This window comes from Amia ocellicauda, chromosome 14, assembly GCF_036373705.1.
Source record: "Amia ocellicauda isolate fAmiCal2 chromosome 14, fAmiCal2.hap1, whole genome shotgun sequence".
In the NCBI taxonomy this organism is placed as follows: Eukaryota; Metazoa; Chordata; class Actinopteri; order Amiiformes; family Amiidae; genus Amia; species Amia ocellicauda.
The window spans coordinates 14,321,903-14,342,205 of NC_089863.1; the positions used below are offsets into that span (position 1 = coordinate 14,321,903).

Sequence of the window (20,303 nt, forward strand, 5' to 3'; positions counted from 1 at the left end):
ATGTTTTAGTGATGAAACCCAAGCATGCATTGGGAAAAAATACGGTTCTGACCGAATTGCGTTATTAAAATTGTTTTTATTCAATGCCTTAAACAAAGTGAGTGTAACAATCCATTAAAAAAAATAATGTATATGAACTGTAAGCTGACATTTAAGAAAACAAAGGACGTTTGTGTGAATGTGGCAATGTGGTAGCTATAAACTGCTGTAAAAGTATACATAATGATCTAGCTATGACTACCAGTACTGTATTCTATTTGAATACATAAATTATGCTAGGTCCTTTTATACTGGTATGTAAATTAGCCAATGCAAGATTAGTATATAGAGAATTAGAGAATACACAGTCATAAATTAACCCAGTGAGCTAATGGTAATCTCCCAGTTTATGCTTTGGGCTTTTGGGCATACAGTAACATATAATAACTAGAAATATTATGTGAAAACATTTGTCTAGGTCAAAATGAACACTATTTACTTTCTACATATGTCTGTTAGGGTTGTCTGAATTGACTGCTTAGTGTGTGTCTTTGTATGTTAGAATGGTTTAAATTTTGTACACCATACTGGGAAAAGAGCAGGTTTTGAAGGCAACTGGCACTTACTGCGGGATGTTCTTAAAACAAAAGGTTCTTGGAGAGGCACATGTTTTGACTATAATTGTGGTAACATCTAGCCATATAACTGGTTTACGAATTCAGCAATTAGTCAGTAACATTGTCAGCAGGAACACACCCATGATGAGAGCTGTAATATTTGTGGGAAATGCATTTCAAGCTGTGAGGTTTCAGAATTTCATTGCACAGTCCCTTCGCTGTTGCCCACAATGTGTAAGGGCTCAGAATACCTCTATCTTAATAACCTGGATTTGTAGAAGCAGCACAATGTAACGCCTCTCCTCTGAACCTGCTGCACCTGATTGGAGAATGTGTTCAATCTCTTTACAATTACAGGGGGCCACAACAGAAGTCCATAAGTTCCCCTTCATTTCAGGAACTATTAACACAAAGTCAACGGTGCTTGAGGGGCTGGTTTAAAGTTACACCCAATGAGGAGGTCAAGGCCATACTAAGAGTGCTAAAAGGAATAAGCCGGGTTGTGCTGGTCAATGATAGAGCATATGGTCAGTGGGGCAGCATTTCTGCCATCCTGGTTGTGGTGGGGGCTGAAATACGGGTATATTGTTTCTGAGAAAGCGTCAGTGAAGGTGTAGATGTGGGTTCTGGCCTCCACGTTGTAGAAGGTGACCTCGCCCTCCTCGTACCCAACAAACACCCCCACCATCCGCGGCTTCTCCCCGACGGGGATGGTGGATGAGGGGTCGTTGAGAGCCTTGTATTCGGTTCCTTTCCTCAGCCACATGGCCCAGAAACCATTCTCAGGCCGCAGTTTGATCCTTCCCTTCCTGTTGATGGACTTGCTAACCACTCCTAAATCCCAGCCGGTTTTATTTCCCACATCCACCTCCCAGTAGTGTCTCCCCGATGTGAAGCCTTCCTTGCCAAGGACACAACTGGCGGTGTCGAACCTCTGCTGATTGTTAGGCAAAGCCCGGTGCTTGTTTCCCACCCACACCTGTTTTCTATTCTCAGACAGAACGAGAGATGGCTGGGCGGTGTTGGCGTCCAGTGTCACATCAACTAGAAAGAAATGATATATTATTATTATTACATTTAAATGAGCTGAACAGTAAATTCAATTGTAGGCCACAAGCAATAAACCGGACATATATTGTCACAGAGGAAAAATGTACCTGCATATCTTTGCATCTTATCAAGATCTGAAACAAAGAGACAGACATTTCTGTAAAGAAACAATTTGCCAAAGGCCAGCAAGAGACAAAACAACTGTATTCATGATAAGTCAAATGGCACATTTTTGTGATTGAGAAGCAGCTGCTATTTTTTGGTGGATTGTTTTTGGAGATGCATATGAGCACAGAGCTTTGGCAGTGATCCTGCACCTTTTCCTTTTAAACAATTGGACCTCTTTAAAGCTTAATGCAGGAGTACATTGAACAGTGTGAGTATCTTGCATTTTGCGTTCATACCTGCTGCCTCAATCTTAAGCAGTTCCCTCTGGATGTCCCGTGCAAATTCAGCCACCGATTTTCTCAGCGTGCCCAGAAATGGGTCTGTCTCAACAGTGAGGCAGGAGCAATCTGGAATTGTGCTGAGAGACTGGAAATACGAAACACAAAAACGAGTAGGATGTCCATTGTAAGTTTCGATAATAACACATTTAAATGAAAAACAACAATAAAACAACAATATATATGTGTATGTGTAAGTAAACAATTATATCAACCCTCTGCAGGAAGAAACAAGTGCTACAGAGGTAAGTTTGACCATAAGTCCCTGACACTATTTTGAGGGTCACCCCTGGAAAGTGGACGTGGTTGTCAGTCTGTGGGAGTGCCTCCAGCCCCCTGTGCCTCCTTCTCAGCTGGTCAATTTCCTGCTCCAGCCGCAGAATGAGCCCCTGAGCCTGTATCACCGCTGCCTTTTTCTTGACCTCGATCCGCTGGGCAAACTCCGCCTGGCTCGTGTCGATGGAGCACCTCAGGGCATCAAACACCCGGCTGCTGTGGTTGATCTCCCTGCTGGCAGAGCTCTGATGGCAACAGGGGCACAACACACAGAGGGGCCCTTAATGAGGTTCACTTGGCGCCTCAAGGTAAATGTATGGTGGAGGAAGTTGCAACCAACGCATTGAAACAGTTTGATTGCGGACGCTCTGACGCACCTGGATGTGCCCCACTGCTGCCCTGATCTCGTCCAGTGTGAGCAGTCGCTGTTGAATCATCCTCTGTACTTCTGTCTTGGTCTTCCCAAGCAGGTCCTGCAACAACAGCAAGAAAATAATACGTTTGCATTTACATGATACCACTAGATGTCACTCTAATACTGCATTGGTCACATTGAAATGCGATTATTAATACTAGACTGTCTCTACACATTTAATGTGTACCAAACAAATATAGGCCCGTTCCACATACTTTGCAATTTTTTTTATGACCTACCATTTTCATATCCTGTGCCCTCTCAGCCGACGCTCTGTTTGAGCATTGCAGGGAAAAGGAGCAGCCTTCGGGCCGACCGAAGAGCTCCAGCGGTCTCCCGCGCTTCCTCCCTTCCGCCCTCTCCTCCAAACTGACCAGCCTATGTCTCCTGTAGGCCTTGGCTTGATAATGGGGCGTGACGTGAGTTTCGCAGTAGCAGGCCAGGCACTCCGGGCAGGATTTTACGGCCTTGTGCTTCCTCCCGGTGCACACGTCGCACCGCAGCTCTCCTTTAGCCGCCGGGCTCCTCTCAGAACTGCCCTCCTTCCATTTCTCCTGCAGGTGTGCGGTGATTTCTGCCAGGGTTCTGTTCAGGCTGAGCTCGGGCCTCCCCAAGAAAGCGGTCTTACACAGCGGGCACTCGCACACCTCCTTGTGCTCCCAGAAGCCTCTGATGCAGCCCATGCAGAAAGTGTGGCCACAGGGAGTGGAGACTGGCTCAGAGAAGACATCCAGGCAGATGGAGCATTGGAGCTGCTCACCTGTCAGCAGGTCCTCTGAAGACATGGTGCAGTCTGGAGAGCAAGGAGAGGCAGATTAGCTCTCAGCTGGTTTTCATTAGGTATAGGCCTGGTCTACTTTTTAACACTGTCTCACATTCCCATATCTCTTTTCCCTGAGGCTAACCTGGACATAGTGTGTCTTTGTCTTTTCTCCATGGCTGCAGCCAGGCTTTGAACAAGCAAAAGTACAGGTGCCTGCATCTATATCCTAATACTAACTAATATCAGCAGATATGATATCGGTTCATCCCTATCTATTATCTTTCTGCTCTGGATTGGCAATGAAAGAAAACAAAGGAATGCTGATCCACAACAACTTGGGCCAAACGACTCCAGCGAGCTTGATACACTTATACATTATTATTAAAGCTTTAGTACAGCTGTTATAAAAGCATGTTTTACTTTTGTATTAACAATGGATAAAGTACACTAAGAAGTAGATGCTAAACCATATCAGCACAATATGTTGAATATGTTGAATTTAATCTGCCAGCTTTCCTATCCCATTGTTTACGGCCACACTGACATGTAGTCAGCTGTTTTTGTTACCATATGTAGAGTGACATCACTGTCTATTGTGCGACAGTTAAACAGTTTATCTTTCCCCTTCATACATATCAGTGTAACTGGAATTGAAGACTATTTCTCGTTGGACCGGTAACACCTGTTTCTCCGGTCATCTCCGGTGGTTGCCGTGTTGCGTGTGTAACTGATCCTTCCATTGGGGGTTTTGTACACAAAATGGCCGTCGCATTCTTCTACTGTGTGGCGAGGTTTCTGTGGCTGTAGAATCAGAGTCCTGCAGCATGACACTCCTCCTTAGAAGTTTCAATCAATCAGTCTTTTTCTGCCCTGCCTGCTGACATGAAAATCAATAACTTGGGGCTAAACTTAAAATCCATTAGCTGCTTAATTGACAGCACTCTTGCTCTGTCGGAATTTTCCATTCAGAGATGTTGCCCAAGGGTAAATTAAAACCAAAAACAAAGATTAAAAAAAGCCGTATGTGAATAAATACAGTGAATACCACCAGTGGAATGTGGCACTCCTTGAAAAGCAACAAAGCTACAGGTATTTCCAATTTCCACACCAGTTACTGCAGTTTCCAACTGCTTTATAATTTATCTCAGAAAATACAGTGGATGTCAATTGAAATGCGTCTTTCCTCAACTTCCATTCCATTCACATTGTTCCTAAACAGCCCCGTTCCTCCGGCAACAGAATCTGAGGAAAACTCGTGCAGAACAGTTACCTAAGTATTACAGGGCTTGCAAATACACTTTAGTGTTGGTCCCATGGGTGTACAATCCATCCAAGCACAGTATCCAATTATACTACATTCCAAGCCAATCAGTCTCTTCTGCATTTTCACATTATGGAGAAAGTACATTATTGTTTGAAAACACGGCACTCCCTTTGCACAGAAGAGAATACAACACCCCACTGCAAATCCTCTGCTAATCCATCAAAAATATCCACTATAACAGTGCAATAGTAGCTCTTAATATTCTGACTTTAAAAAGGTAGATGTTATCTTTTAAGTCAGGAAAGTCACTGTCACTGGTTAGCTGTAAACACACATTTAAACAATCCAAGTGCATAGACACTGAAATGTACTTAAGGGAAAACTTTCTACTATTAATGCCAACAGCTAATTTTGATATCCAGGTATAACCTAAGGATACTTACAGGGTACTTACCAGCTCCAGTCAGATTCTGGGAGTTAGACTCACGTCAGCAGTCTTCACAAAGCGCAGCTCAGACAAGAAGACGGATCCTCAGGCAGCTACACCCACTGCATCCTAAGCAATGCTGTTGTAGAGCAGACACCTGCAGGAGGCACACAGGGCTAAACCAGCAGCCTCACTGCACACTACACTGATCTGTTTCTGTTAGGTTTGTGTTTATTGCGATGCTGCTGTCTTTAACAGCAGCTGTATTGCACTTGTACAGTGTATAGTACACACTGTAAAATCTAAAAGGTTCCTCCGGGTCTGTTTAAAGTTGGTAGCTTAGCGTTTACTACTAATGTAAGGTACTAATATAGCAGTGAACATTAAATGTCATTGCCAAGGATGTTAATAATTATATATTATTCATTATTGTTATGATTATTATAACAATCAACAGCAACAACTCCTTCAAGAACATAAATATACAACATAGAATACAACTTGTACCAGCAACTGGATGAGTATAACAGGTGCTTTGATACGTGATTTAGCTTCATTGGTGATACACGATGACTTGCTTCCCGGATCAAGGTTCTCCAATCTCCTCTCCTACCTGAAAGTACAGACTCAGACTGACATGCCAAGTTATATTTTCCATCGAAGTTGTTCAGAAAAGCAGAGAAGATTCCAATCAAAATGGCAAAGGATCAAATAAACGGGTGAATAAATTAATTAAAAATTAGGAGATGTTTCTTGTTTCCAGGAAAGCAACTCAGAGTTGAAGTGAAGTGAAGGCTCTTAGGCAGAGGTGCACCTGTCTGGAGTCACAGGAGGGGTTGGTCTCCTTGTGGTCACATGGACCAATCAAACACACACCTTGTCATGCAGTACAATGCAGCACTTATGAACTTGTAACTTTATCCAGTGGCAACAGTCAAGGGTACCAGTCCTAGATCCCTGGCTAAATTCCAAGTTAGACTTCCCGATTCTGGCCTGTCCTTAGTTCCCCCTGGCAAAGTGTTTTTCACTGTTCTTTACGTAATGTTTAGCTGAACTGGTTCAAATAAAAACCTGTTCTGTAATTCAAATGGGCCTAGGTTAATTGATATTAAACCACAGACATCTTATACACAATATAATAGAAACAAAAAGCCACACAAAAGCACCACACAGTCATTTAAAAATAAATAATTTTGTTTATAATGCGTACATAATATATAATAATCCACATATGCCAGACACACACTAATAACACTTTTCAGAAGCACTCGAATCTCAATAAATTAATGATTCACTATGAACACAGTTCTTAGTATATAATCTATACACAAACACAAGAAGGAAAATCTGTACAGAGATGTCCAGTATGTTCTGTGTTATTGTCCTCTAACTATATACTACCATTTTTAAATGTATAAATTATTCAAAATGTTAGTCTCTATAATGTATGCAAATACTTAGTGTGGATCAAAAATGCTCTATCTTGAACCCCTGTCCAGCTAGACCCCTATTTTCACATTTATATACTTCAAAAGAAAAGAAGACAGTGGTTGAATTGCCAGATTTGCTAGGCAATCGAGCAGCATGTGTCATGTTGTCTGCTCCTTGTTGATCCACGTTGCTCTCCTTCTGTCTCTCCCCCTTCTCTCTCCTCCTTCTTCCCATTGTGCTGGAGCCTCAATTTCTGTCACTTCCATGGCCTCATTGTCCCTCTCCACTCCTCTCTCGCCTCCTCCTCATAGCGCCTCCTCACCTCCTCCATCTCTCTCCCGTGTCTCTCCTGCAACGCGGCCGTCTCTCTCTCCAGCGCCCCCTGCAGTCGCTCCTTCTCTCGTTCCAGCCTCTCTCTCTCTCCTCGCTCTCTCTGCAGCTCTTCCTCCAGTTCTCTGAACTTATCTTCATCTGTGCCCTCGTCTCTCAACCATCCATCCAGCTCTTTTATCCATTCCTTTAACTCTCTTATCTCCTCTTCATTTTTCTATATTTTTGAATTTATTTTCCTCACAGTGTTGTCCAGATTTATTTCATATTTTGTTACAGGGTGTTCCTCCTCCTTGTGCTTTTCTTTTTCTTTCTCCCTCAGGATCTGCAGTTGCCTTTGCTTGATCTGGGCCTTGGCTTTCTGATACATGTCACTAGTGTAGTAGCCAGTGGTATCATGCCATTGGGGCACAGGTGGGCACTTGTCCCAAATTATTTAAATGTTTCATATTTTTAATTCAAACCTTTGTAGAAACATTTCAGTAACTATGATCTACCATAGATGATCCCTAACCACTTCAGCTACAGTATGCAATTTAGTGACAGATCCTTATGCTTTCATATTTTGCCATGATGTTCTGTTTTTAATCAGTATGCAGTCTGCTTAACACAATATTCAATTAAATAAAAATATAGGCATTGTTGTTTTATCTCTTACTGTTAAGGCAGTGACAACACGTGTGTCTCTAAATGTGTTCTTACCAAAATGTGAAATAATTTATAAACATAGTAAAGTTATTCAATGTGTTTGTGTAACTGGGGTTTGCCGCATGAATTGCTGTCAATCATTTAACTTTTGTTACTTTATTATTATTTGTGTTGTGGAGCTTTCCTAAGTTTTAATTCCTGAACGTAAGTTGGCAGAGAAGAAAATAAAGTTAGTTCTTGTAATACTGCTAACTACAGGTACAGTTGCCAGAATTATTCACATCCTTCACAGACTACAGTGTGCTTTAACAACATAAATGCAAGAGCATATTCAGTATTTGTTGCATAAAAGTATTACAACAGTACTATTGTCAGACATTCAGTACTGGACTGAGCAAAAATATATTTGTCCAACATATTTGTGTATTTGTTCAAAAACAAGTTTCAAATTTATTCAAATCCATTAAACTTCTAACATTTATCATTATTACGTTTTATATTATTTGTATTTATATAAAAACAAGAACATCACTGTACACAGTGCTTTGCTAAAACTAACTTTTTCTTACATTGCATCAGGTACAGTGCATCCGGAAAGTATTCACAGCACTTCACTTTTTCCACATTTTGTTATGTTACAGCCTTATTCCAAAATGGATTAAATTAATTATTTTCCTCAAAATTCTACAAACAATACCCCATAATGACAATGTGAAAGAAGTTTGTTTGAAATCTTTGCAAATTTATTAAAAAAAAAAAAAAAAAAAAGCACATGTACGTAAGTATTCACAGCCTTTGCTCAATACTTTGTTGAAGCACCTTTGGCACCAATTACAGCCTCAAGTCTTTTTGAATATGATGCTACAAGCTTGGCACACCTATTTTTGGGCAGTTTCTCCCATTCTTCTTTGCAGGACCTCTCAAGCTCCATCAGGTTGGATGGGGAGCTTCGGTGCACAGCCATTTTCAGATCTCTCCGGAGATGTTCAATCGGGTTCAGGTCTGGGCCACTCATGGAAATTCACAGAGTTGTCCTGTAGCCACTCCTTTGTTATCTTGGCTGTGTGCTTAGGGTCGTTGTCCTGTTGGAAGAGGAACCTTCGCCCCAGTCTGAGGTCCAGAGCGCTCTGGAGCAGGTTTTCATCAAGGATGTCTCTGTACATTGCTGCATTCATCTTTCCCTCGATCCTGACTAGTTTCCCAGTTCCTGCCACTGAAAAACATCCCCACAGCATGATGCTGCCACCACCATGCTTCACTGTAGGGATGGTATTGGCCAGGTGATGAGCGGTGCCTGGATTCCTCCAGGCATGAGTTCAATCTTAGTTTCATCAGACCAGAGAATTTTGTTTCTCATGGTCGGAGAGTCCTTCAGGTGCCTTTTGGCAAACTCCAGGCGGGCTGTCATGTGCCTTTTACTGAGGAGCGGCTTCCGTCTGGCCACTCTACCATACAGGCCTGATTGGTGGAGTGCTGCAAAGATGGTTGTTCTTCTGGAAGGTTCTCCTCTCTACACAGAGACACGCTGGAGCTCTGTCAGAGTGACCATCGGGTTCTTGGTCACCTCCCTGACTAAGGCCCTTCTCCCCCGATCGCTCAGTTTGGCCGGGCAGCCAGCTCTAGGAAGAGTCCTGGTGCTTCCAAACTTCTTCCTTTTACGGATGATGGAGGCCACTGTGCTCATTGGGACCTTCAATGCTGCAGACATTTTTCTGTACCCTTCCCCAGATCTCTGCCTCGATACAATCCTGTCTCGGCGGTCTACAGACAATTCCTTGGACTTCATGGCTTGGTTTGTGCTCTGACATGCACTGTTAACTGTGGGACCTTATATAGACAGGTGTGTGCCTTTCCAAATCATGTCCAATCAACTGAATTTACCACAGGTGGACTCCAATCAAGTTGTAGAAACATCTCAAGGATGATCAGTGGAAACACGATGCACCTGACCTCAATTTTGAGTGTCATGGCAAAGGCTGTGAATACTTATGTACATGTGCTTTTTTTGTTTTTTATTTTTAATACATTTGCAACGATTTCAATCAAACTTCTTTCACGTTGTCATTATGGGGTATTGTTTGTAGAATTTTGAGGAAAATAATGAATTCAATCCATTTTGGAATAAGGCTGTAACATAACAAAATGTGGAAAAAGTGAAGCGCAGTGAATACTTTCCGGACGCACTGTATAAATAAATCTGGAGGTCACTGTACATTTATACTTAAGAACATAAGAAAGTTTACAAATTTTCCAAATTTTCAGCTTCAGCCACATTGCTGTGGAGTTTATTCCAGATTGTGACAACTCTCTGTGTAAAGAAGTGTCTCCTGTTTTCTGTCTTGAATGCCTTGAAGCCCAATTTCCATTTGTGTCCCCGGGTTCGTGTGTCCCTGCTGATCTGGAAAAGCTCCTCTGGTTTGATGTGGTCGATGCCTTTCATGATTTTGAAGACTTGGATCAAGTCCCCACGTAGTCTCCTCTGTTCCAGGGTGAAAAGGTTCAGGTCCCTCAGTCTCTCAGTAGGACTTTCCCTTCAGACCTGGAATAAGTCTGGTTGCTCTCCTCTGAACTGCCTCTAGAGCAGCGATATCTTTCTTGAAGTGTGGAGCCCAGAACTGTCCACAGTATCCAGATGAGCTCTAACTAGTGCATTGTACAGTCTGAACATCACTGCCCTTGTTCTCAATTCTACACTTTTGACAATATACCCTAATATTCTGTTTGCCTTTTTTATTGCTTCCCCACATTGTTTGGATGGAGAAAGTGAGGAGTCCACATAGACTCCTAGGTCTTTCTCATGCGTTACTTCATCTTTGTTACCTGCATGTAATAACTTGCACTTGCAATTGAATTTCATCTGCAAGGTGTCGGCCCACAACTGAATATTATCTAAGTCCCTTTGAATAACCTGTGCTGCTGAAATGGTATTTGCTGAGCCACCTATTTTAATATCAGTATCAACCTAGTACAATGTGACTAAACTATTATGCTTGTTTGTTTTAGAACCTTTCCTCTTCAATATTCCTCCTACCTCAGTGACCGGTCCTACCAAGTGACATGGCGAGGCTCCTCATCCACCCCCCAACCTCTCCTCACAGGCGTTCCCCAAGGCTCCGTCCTGGGCCCCCTCCTGTTATCTCTATACGCTCGCTCCATGGGCCCCCTCATCGCTTCCCATGGTTTCTCCTACCACTTCTATGCTGATGATGCCCAGATCTTCCTGTCTTTTCCCTCTTCCAACCCTCTCATACCCTCACACATCTCTTCCTGCTTGTCTGCCATTTCCGCCTGGATGAACTCGCACCACCTCAAGCTCAACCTCTCCAAATCGGATCTCCTCTTTTTCCCCCACTCTTCCTCACCTTCTGCTGACCTCCCCATCTTGAATCCACCACACTCTCTCCTTCTTCTTCCGCTAAAAATCTAGGAGTCACCATCGATCCTGCGCTCTCCTACATCCAGCACATCACCACGCTGACGCGCACCTGCAGATTCTTCCTGAGCAACATACCCCGGATCCGTCCCTTCCTCACCGACTACTCGACTCAGCTGCTCGTCCAGTCACTGGTCCTCTCCCGCCTGGACTACTGCAACTCCCTCCTGGCCGGCCTGCCTGCATCCACTACCCGCCACTCCAGCTCATCAGGACTCTGCGGCTCGTCTGGTGTCTCTCTGCCCTGATTCGCACAAGCTACTCCACTACTCCGCTCCCTCCACTAGCTCCTGATACCGGAACGCATTCAGTTCAAGACACTGACGCTCACCTACCGCTGTCTCGACCACACTGCACCAAGCTACCTTCAGACACTCGTCTCTCCATACATCCCCTCCAGACCACTGCGCTCTTCCAGTGCCAGAAGACTAACTCTGCCTCCTCTCCACTCTCCTTCCTCCAGAGCCGCTCCTTCTCATCCCTGAACCCTAAATGGTGGAACTACCTGCCCACCAAAGTCAAAACAGCAGCAGAGTCCTTGACCTCCTTCCGGCGCTTACTCAAAACTCATCTTTTCAGACAGTACTTGTAATATTAGTCATTTTAACCCCCATTAGATACCACTTCACAGAGTTTTATTTTGCTTCTTGCGTTTTTGATTGTCTTCCTCCTTGCTCCCTTTCCCGTAGCCCTTGACTGTGACCCTACATCTTGACAGCATTTAGCTTTTACTGTCCAAGATGTATGACCTCACTAACTGTACTTGCCTGTGTAAATTGGAAGTTGTAAAATGTATTATATTTTGAATTGCTATGTTTAATGGAAATTGAATTTGTAATGTTTGATGCCTTTACTTAACTGTATTTTTGCACTTTGTTTTGCACTTATGTTGTAAGTCGCCCTAGATAAGGGCATCTGCCAATAAATAAACATAATAATAATGATAACTGTGGGAACTGTGGGATCTCCCAGAGACAGGTGTATTTGAAATCATGTGACAATGTGACATGTGACTCCATTTAACTAATTATGAGACTTCTAATGACAATTGGTTTCACCACAGCTCAATCAGGTATGTCATAGCAAAGAGGGTGATTACTAATGCATTCAAGTATTTTCTATTTTGTATTTGCAATTAATTTATAACAATTTGCAGATTATATTTTTTCACTTTGACATTGTGGACATTTTTGGTGTTGATCAGTGGCACAAAACTCCTGATTAAATCCATTCTGATTGCATGTTGTAACAGAATGACATGTGAAAAAGAGGGATGAATACTTTTGAGAGCCACTGTATATACAACCATTTTGAAATGTATAAAAAAAATGGTCTATCTAAATGAACCCCAGCCCAGCTAGACAGGAGTTGTGTCCCCTATTATCACCGTTAAATATTTCAAAATAAATGAAGACAGTGACTGAATTGTCAGATTTGCTAGGAGATCAAGCAGCAATGTTGACTGCGCCTTGTTGATCCACGTTGCTCCCCTTTTGTCTCTCCTCCTTCTGCCTGTCCTCCTTCTGTCTCTCCTCCTTCTGTCTCTCCTCCTTCTGCCTGTCCTCCTTCTGTCTCTCCTCCTTCTGCATCTCCTCCTTCTGCCTGTCCTCCTTCTGTCTCTCCTCCTTCTGCCTGTCCTCCTTCTGTGTCTCTGCCTTCTTCCTCAACTTCTTCTACTTCTCCTCCTTCTGTCTCCGCTCCTTCTGTCTCTCCTTCCTTTGACTCTCTTCCTTCTGTCTCACCTCCTTCTGTCTCTCCTCCTTCTTCTCGTGCTGGAGCCTCAGTTTCTGTCACTTCCATGGCCTCACTGTCCCTCTCCGCCTCCTCTCTCGCCTCCTCCTCATAGCGCCTCCTCACCTCCTCCATCTCTCTCCTGTGTCTCTCCTGCAACTCGGCCGTCTCTCTCTCCAGTGCCCTCTGCAGTCGCTCCTTCTCTCGTTTCAGTCTCTCTCTCTCTCCCCGCTCCCTATGCAGCTCTTCCTCCAGTTCTCTGATCTTATCTTCATCCGTGCCCTCATCTCTCAACCTTTCCTCCAGCTCTGCTATCTGCTCCTTCAACTCTCTTATCTCCTCGTCTTTTTTCTGTATATCCAAATTCATTTTACTCACAGTGTTGTCCAGATCTATTTTATATTTTGCCACAAGGCTTTCCTCCTCCCTATGCTTTTCTTTTTCTTTCTCTCTCAGTATCTGTTGTTGCCTTTGCTTGATCTGGGACTCGGCTTTCTGATACATGTCACTAGTGTAGTAGCTACCATCATTTTCAGTCAGCATTTGATCAATTTTCTCCAGCAGCTCTGGGACCTGGGCAGGATTGTGTTTGTCACTGTTCTCAAACACATGATACCTGTTCCCACATTTTTCAACAAACTGAAGAAGTTCCTTGCTGCCTGTTTGCAGGAAGTCCTCAGCTGGCCTGCCTTTCAGCTCGCCCCCCCGTGTTAAAAGGACCATCGTATATCTCAAAGCCCCCCGGCCAAAACATTGCTCAACTCCCTCCAGCAGTTTCTGTATGTCCTCTGAGAGTCGCCCCAGAGGGATCACCAGGAGGAAAGCGTGAGGTCCCGGGGCGGACAGGTTGATGCAGTGTCGAATCTCCCGTACAGTCTGACGTTGGGAGAGCTCAGTATTGGACCAGTCCGCTGTATCCACCACTGTAACACATCTCCCACACACTTCTCCTTTGCTCTTCTCGCTCTCCCTCGTCACTGCAGAAGCGCTGACTGTGGAGCGGAAGTCCTCTCTGCCCAGAATGGTGTTTCCTGCCGCACTCTTCCCAGCCCCAGTCCTGCCCAGCAGCACCAGCCTCAGCTCAGTTGAATCAGGGCGAAGATTGTCTTCTGGGCTTTTTGTAGACAGTATTGCACTTGACACTAAAAACAAACAAACAAAAAAATTGATATATATATAATGTGAACCTCATACAAACTGTTTAGATTGATATATTGTATGTATTTCACCTGTGAAAGTCAACTTACTTTTAGGTGGGATGTCCATGCTGTTTCTCCTCTTATGGGGGATTTCAGATTCAAATACCTTTTCAAGACCTTCCTCTCTTTCGTCTTTCTCTGTAGACACTGCGTGATGGGAAAACATAGCAATCAAACATATATTTGACACGCACACACAGAAAAATATTCTGCTTCACCAGTGTGAAAAGTTCCTACAGGAATCCTTGAAAAATTTATTATTTTGTATCTGTGAAAGTCCTTGTTGGGGGAGGGGGAGTTTAACTTGTATGGATTCAGTTTATAAACATCTGATTCATATCTCTCTGCACTAAAGGTAATATGCCCTGTGAACTAATGTTATCTGACTATTTTAGATGATGTTTGGTTGTGACCAAAACAATAAAACAAGTACTTACAGTTAGTGCCAATGGGCTCTTCCAAACTTGGTACTCCTTTGAGTAGAAGCCGTGCCTTCTCTGTCATTGTATCTTTTTCATTCTCCATGTCGTCTCTTTCTAGATGTTCCGTGGACATATCCTCCTGAACATACCTCTCTCTGAGCTCCTCTTCTATCTTTTTCAGTTTTTCTTCATCCAGCCTTTTACTTTCTTCTGTCCTGATTTTTTCCAGTTCCTCCTGTGTCTCTCTCACTCTCTCCTCATACATCTGTTTGAGCTCCTCTTCTCTGACTTTCTCCCTTTTTTCATAGTGCTGTCTTTGCTCCTCCACTCGAGCACTCACTCTCTCCTCAAACATCTGTTCCAATCTTTCTTCCTTTTCCTTATACCTCTGTTTGAGCTCCTCTTTGGTCCTGCATTGTTCATTCTTGTGCTCGTTCTTCAGTGTCTCCCTTACACCTCTCTCTCTTTCTTCATACACCTGTTTCAGCTCTTCTTCTATCCTGCTTTGCTCATCCTTGTGCTTCTTTTCCAGTGTCTCTCTTATCCCTCTCTCTCTTTCTTCATATTTCTGCTTCCAGTTTTCTTCTACTTTCTTCTCTTTCTCCTCATACATCTGTTTCAGCTCTTCTTCTCTCTTAATTTGCTCACCCTTGTACTTCTTTTCCAATGTCTCCTGTATCACTTTTTGTCTCTCCTCATAGCTCTGTTTCAGCTCATCCTCTCTTCTGATCTGTTCATCCCTGTGCCTCCTCTCCAGTTCTTGCTGTTCCTCTGTCCTGATTTTCTCGTGCTCCAGTCTCAGTTCCTCCTCACGTCTCTTCTGCTTCTGATCGTACTGCAGCTTCAGCTCCTCTTCCCGTTTTAGCCATTTCTCCTCAGACTGCTTGTATATGTCCTTGGTGTAGTGCCAGCCACTGTTCATAGTCACCAGGTGCTCAATTTTCTCCAGCAGATCAGTAATCTGATTGTGATCCCTCGTGGCCTCATTACTGAGAACGTGATACCTGTTGCCACATCTCTGGAGAAGCTTCTGCAGATCCTCCCCAGTTTCCTCGATGTACTCCTCAATCGTTTGGTCATGCAGCTCATCGCCGTGTGTGAAAAGGATCATTGTGTGCTTTGACGCTCCCTCCCCAAATACAGACTGGATGGTTTCCATTCCTCTCTTTTCTTCGAACGAGAAGTGCTTCACCGGTATCACAAGAAGCAGAGCGTGAGGACCCGGAGCACACAGAGAGAGACAGTTCTCAATCACAGCCTTGTTCTTCATGAGGGCTATGTGAAACAGGTCTGGGACTTCCACCACGACCAGATGCCTCCCAGCCACATCCCCCTCTCCCTTCTGACATGCTATTGTTGACAAGTAATCAGATTGAAATACTTCCCTGCCCAGGATAGTGTTTCCAGTTGAGCTTTTCCCAACTTGATTGCCCCCAAGAAGCCCAAGCCTCAGCTGTGAGGCATGAGGAGCGTTCCTCTGTCCTGGAGGGAAAATTAATGGGTTTATATTTTAATGCTGAAGTAGAAATAATATTTGGTAACACTTTACAATAGGTCTCCCTAGTAACAGTGTATTAACATAATCAGTACTCTGTAATTACATTTTAGTTACTCATAAGAATAGAGTAATTATGCATTATTAACATGTACTTAATGTGTAAAAGTGGGTCATGCCTTGCAGGGGTGTAGGTTTAGTTTCAGAACTGGGGGGGACGCTGTCAATATTAGGGTGTGTGTGTCCCCTACGCCTATGGAACATACAATGTTGGGGGGGACAATTTACAGTTCTCTTAACATTGTAACAAAGACATCCTTACCAGACAAATTCATATTTACACATACCGTTAATCATTTGAACACATTAAGTACATGTTACAAAATGAATAATTACACTCTTCTTATGAGTAACTAAGATGTCGTTACTAAGTTCCTGCTTTGTTAATACACTGTAACTAGGGAGACCTATTGTAAAGTGTAACCTAAAATTTCAACCAATAGCATGTGTCGGTGCTGACTATCACAAGGTGCTTTTTACATTCACTAAAGTGGATCTACATCTGCAATGGATGGACCAAGATATTTCAGGACATGCCGAGCGATCCTGGGAAATCTCTCTTGTAACTTTGTTTGCCTTGGAGTGCTATTCAACTAAACTAAATTCAACAATACATTTTTATCCCCCAGGAGGAAGTTTGCTTTAAAATGTAATGAATGACATTAAATCAGGGACAGAATATCTAGGAGTATCTTTTTGTCTTATCTGCACCATCACACTATAGCATGAAAGCTCTTCACTTCCTGTATCCATCACACTAATATGTCATGTAGAATAAATTCGTTCTTTTTTCAATTTGCATAGATTAAACTACATTTTCTGACTAAACCTCCATCAGCTTTAATCAGTGTAGAATCAACTGTGCTTTTTTTCATTTATTTGAATTTCCAAATGATACAGTAAGGTTTGAAAGGGATTTACTAAAGAGAAAGTGAAAGAACTTTTAGCTAGTACTGCACATTCAATATTTCTACATTATTTACAAGAAAAAACATACATATAAATATATACATACTACGGTAAAAAAAAAAATACAGTTACACTTAAATTAGATTCTTACCTTCACTTGCCATCCTTCTGGATAATTACTGCTGGAAGGAGCTGCTAAAATGTTGTGTCTCTCATTTTTTAAAGAAAGGATGTGGTTTATCTTGGTGTTCACTACAACAACATGCTCTTAATGTAGAGGAAACGATGTGTTTTACAGTGTTTGTGTTACGAGACTGTTAAGAAACCTCACCCCACTGTGAGAACTGACAATTGGAAATCAGTGTTCATATTAGCCTAACACCACATGTATTAGTCATCAAAATGTTGTAGAAATCTGGATAATCTTAATTAAATCACTACAAACCCCAGGTCTTACTATGGGTACCATTTATTATTATTATTGTAGTATGCTGTTTCCTCCTGAAGCTGAAAACTCCAATGTTGTTCACAGATGTCTCTAACTCACTTCTTGCAGTTCCACTGGTCTATTCAGTCCCAAGTGTCCATTTTAAATGTAATATTTATGTTTTCCTTGATTCATGAAATATCTTTAACTTATAACTTTCTATCAGCAAGATATCTGAAACACGTTATAATACAGTACCCTTATTATAGTATACTTGCACTGTAATTACACAGTAACAAGAGTGAACTTACCATGTAGTTTATATATAGTTAAAGATTAAATACTAGTATCGATGATGTAATTACAGCACAAGCTTACATATACTTAACAATAAGTAGTATGGCTTAGTTACATGTAGTGTGTGTTATTTACTTTACATATTCATGTAAAATGGTGCAAACGTTTGTGATGTTAATGATGACCTTAAACTTATCCCTTGTTACAGTGTAACTACATAACAATCCATTACCAGTCCAGTACATGTAACAACAAATAATAAATGCAGTATCAAGGATAGATTATTTTTGGGTTGGATTAAATAACTGCCTGACAAGACCAAAAGACAAACAAATGAATTGCTCACACACATGTGTGAGAAATTCTCATATGGATTTGTGTTTTCATATGTGTGTGTGCTAGAGATTTCACAGTATACACTATAGATTTCAGTATTTCCAGAAGTTATTTCACTATATCTGGAAGGTCCATGACAATTTGTCCCCGTTAATTTGCCCTGTGACAATTGGTTCCCAACAATTCAATCCCTTCATTCAACAGGAGCATTTGTAACCATGAGTGCATTAACATATTGTATAGTCATAGAATACACACACACACACATATATATTTGTTAATTATACATTTATTTTAGACAAACTCCAATAATTCAGTTATATCCAACTAATCAGGACAGTGTGTGTGAGTGTTACATATGTGTTTGTGAACATTTCGTATGAATGTGTGGGCATTTCTTATGCATATGTGTGAGCTTTTCATATGTGTATGTGTGTGTGTTTGAGAGTATTCAATACTATAGATGCATGTGCAAATATTTTGCATGTGTATGAGTGAGCATTTCATATGTGTGTGTGCACCAAGGTTTTAAATAATTCCTAAAGGGCAGCTCATACAAGTCGTGTCACACTTGCATCATCAGCCCAAATGGATGTCCTGTGTTATATGTCACAGATGCCTATTTTATTATGCTAGGGTGCTGTATTTTAATGTAAATATGTCATGATATAGTTACAAAAAATAATCAAAATAGGCAACTTAAAGCTATTTTGGAAGAAAGTGGATAATTATGAAACCACTTTCTACATACTTACTCTTTGGTTAGATAAAATAAAAGTGTTTTGACATTGTATGCTAATTCATAGCAGAGGTCCAAGTTTTATTTTCATTTCAGAAGTGTCAAAATATTTGGGGGAGGGGGGATAAGTCACCTATGGACTTTTTTATTTCAGTCGGACATACATACATTTTTTTTTTTTCTTTGGTGAGGGGGCGGGGGGGGAACATTTTGGTTAATGTTCAAATGGAGCCCACAATTACTTCTATGGACAAATAAGTGCATATACAAAGCCTTAAAATTAATTTATAAAATGGTTGGATATTTCATACAGTTACATACACATGCAAATTAGGCTCCAATAAAACGTAGGATGTTCACACAAAAATGTACAGTCACATAGTGTTTTTACTTTGAGTAAATTGTCTTTCTATACAAGTCATGTTTTAAATGTTGTGTATTTTATATCAATCCATTCAAAACCGAGTTAAGTCCCAAAAACCAAGCCTGGAAATGTTAGCTTGACGTTTGATACTAGTTTGATTTTCGACTCACGCTACCAGACATGAATGAAAAGAGATGTATCTCCCCAACCACAACAGCTAGTGTCTTCAAACCAACTTTCACATGAAGAAAGGAAGATGACATCAATGTGATATCACTGCTAGTGCTGACCCAAGGACAAAGTTTAATTATTTATTTTTAAATATACAAATTTGTTATTTTTAATCGATCTTATATGTTGCTTTTAAATGTGTTGATCACCGTCTTGCCAAAATCATAAAGTGCATGGTTAAAGAAGGATAATAAGATAATAAATAATCAAAAATAACGTTGACTATTTTGAAAAGTGCGGTCTGTGGTGGGGGGTTGGTTAGGGTTTGCCAAAGTGTGGTTTTGGGTGCTGATGAAGTGTGGTCCATTTGGGGGGGGTTGGGGGGATTTGTGTTGTGTTGGCTATGTGTGTGGTCCGGGGTATCTACACGGGTCGACCGGCCCACCGAACTAAAACATAGACCAGCCCTTCTGGCATTTGTCAGAATTACCTGATGACCAGTCCACCTGGACATGTAAGAGGGGGATCATGTCCCGGATTACTGCTCACATTGCAGAACTGACGATCACCTCAAAACAAACACATCAACAGTTATCTGTGTTTGATTCCAACAAGAAAAACTTCAGTTATGCCAGTGGGAAGATGTTTTGTCTAATTTTGTTTAAAACAAATAAGCAGTCTTAATCTATTGGTGTTTTAATTTACTTACATTGTACATTGTCGTTGATTGTATATATATTTATACCACTTTCTGTTCTATTTTTAATGTGGCTTTACACTTACTTACATGGGTTATCTACTGTTGTTACATGGTAAAAGCTATCACTTTATCACTATAATACAGTACTCTTCCTAGTGTTTTACACTGAGCTTTATTGTAATTACTATGATTCATAAGGCATTCACATATCACTTGTTTATGTGTTTTTTACTTTTTGCTTATTGTCACCTTAAGTAATATTACAATTCCAAAACGTGACATTAGAATAGTCTTCACAATATGTTTTAGTGTTCAATGTTTTATTTGGCAGCATGTAAGGTGTATATACAATTATTTGCTCACATTTCAAAACA

General features: G+C 41.6%; 2 protein-coding genes across 4 annotated transcripts; both read right to left on the minus strand.

Moving 5' to 3' along the window:
• Nucleotides 1–56: 56 nt before the first annotated feature.
• Nucleotides 57–6,039, minus strand: LOC136768779 (E3 ubiquitin-protein ligase TRIM21). 3 transcript variants are annotated; one of them, XM_066723143.1, is made up of 8 exons: nt 5,851–6,039; nt 5,265–5,394; nt 3,023–3,576; nt 2,746–2,841; nt 2,380–2,613; nt 2,051–2,180; nt 1,754–1,780; nt 57–1,640 (listed from the first exon to the last, which is right to left on the minus strand). In XM_066723143.1, exons 3-8 carry the CDS (start codon nt 3,566–3,568, stop codon nt 1,078–1,080), a joined length of 1,596 nt encoding a protein of 531 aa, XP_066579240.1. In that variant the 5' UTR covers nt 3,569–3,576; nt 5,265–5,394; nt 5,851–6,039; the 3' UTR covers nt 57–1,077. The 3 variants fall into 3 exon arrangements, with proteins under 3 accessions (XP_066579240.1, XP_066579241.1, XP_066579238.1); XM_066723144.1 differs by lacking the exon at nt 5,851–6,039 and adding an exon at nt 5,745–5,837; XM_066723141.1 differs by lacking the exon at nt 5,851–6,039 and having other exon boundaries at nt 5,254–5,700.
• A 4,168-nt stretch (nt 6,040–10,207) lies between these two features.
• LOC136767296 (GTPase IMAP family member 8) lies at nt 10,208–15,907 on the minus strand. The gene is made up of 2 exons (XM_066721069.1): nt 14,447–15,907; nt 10,208–13,952 (listed from the first exon to the last, which is right to left on the minus strand). Exons 1-2 carry the CDS (start codon nt 15,699–15,701, stop codon nt 12,517–12,519), a joined length of 2,691 nt encoding a protein of 896 aa, XP_066577166.1. The 5' UTR covers nt 15,702–15,907; the 3' UTR covers nt 10,208–12,516.
• Nucleotides 15,908–20,303: the final 4,396 nt, after the last annotated feature.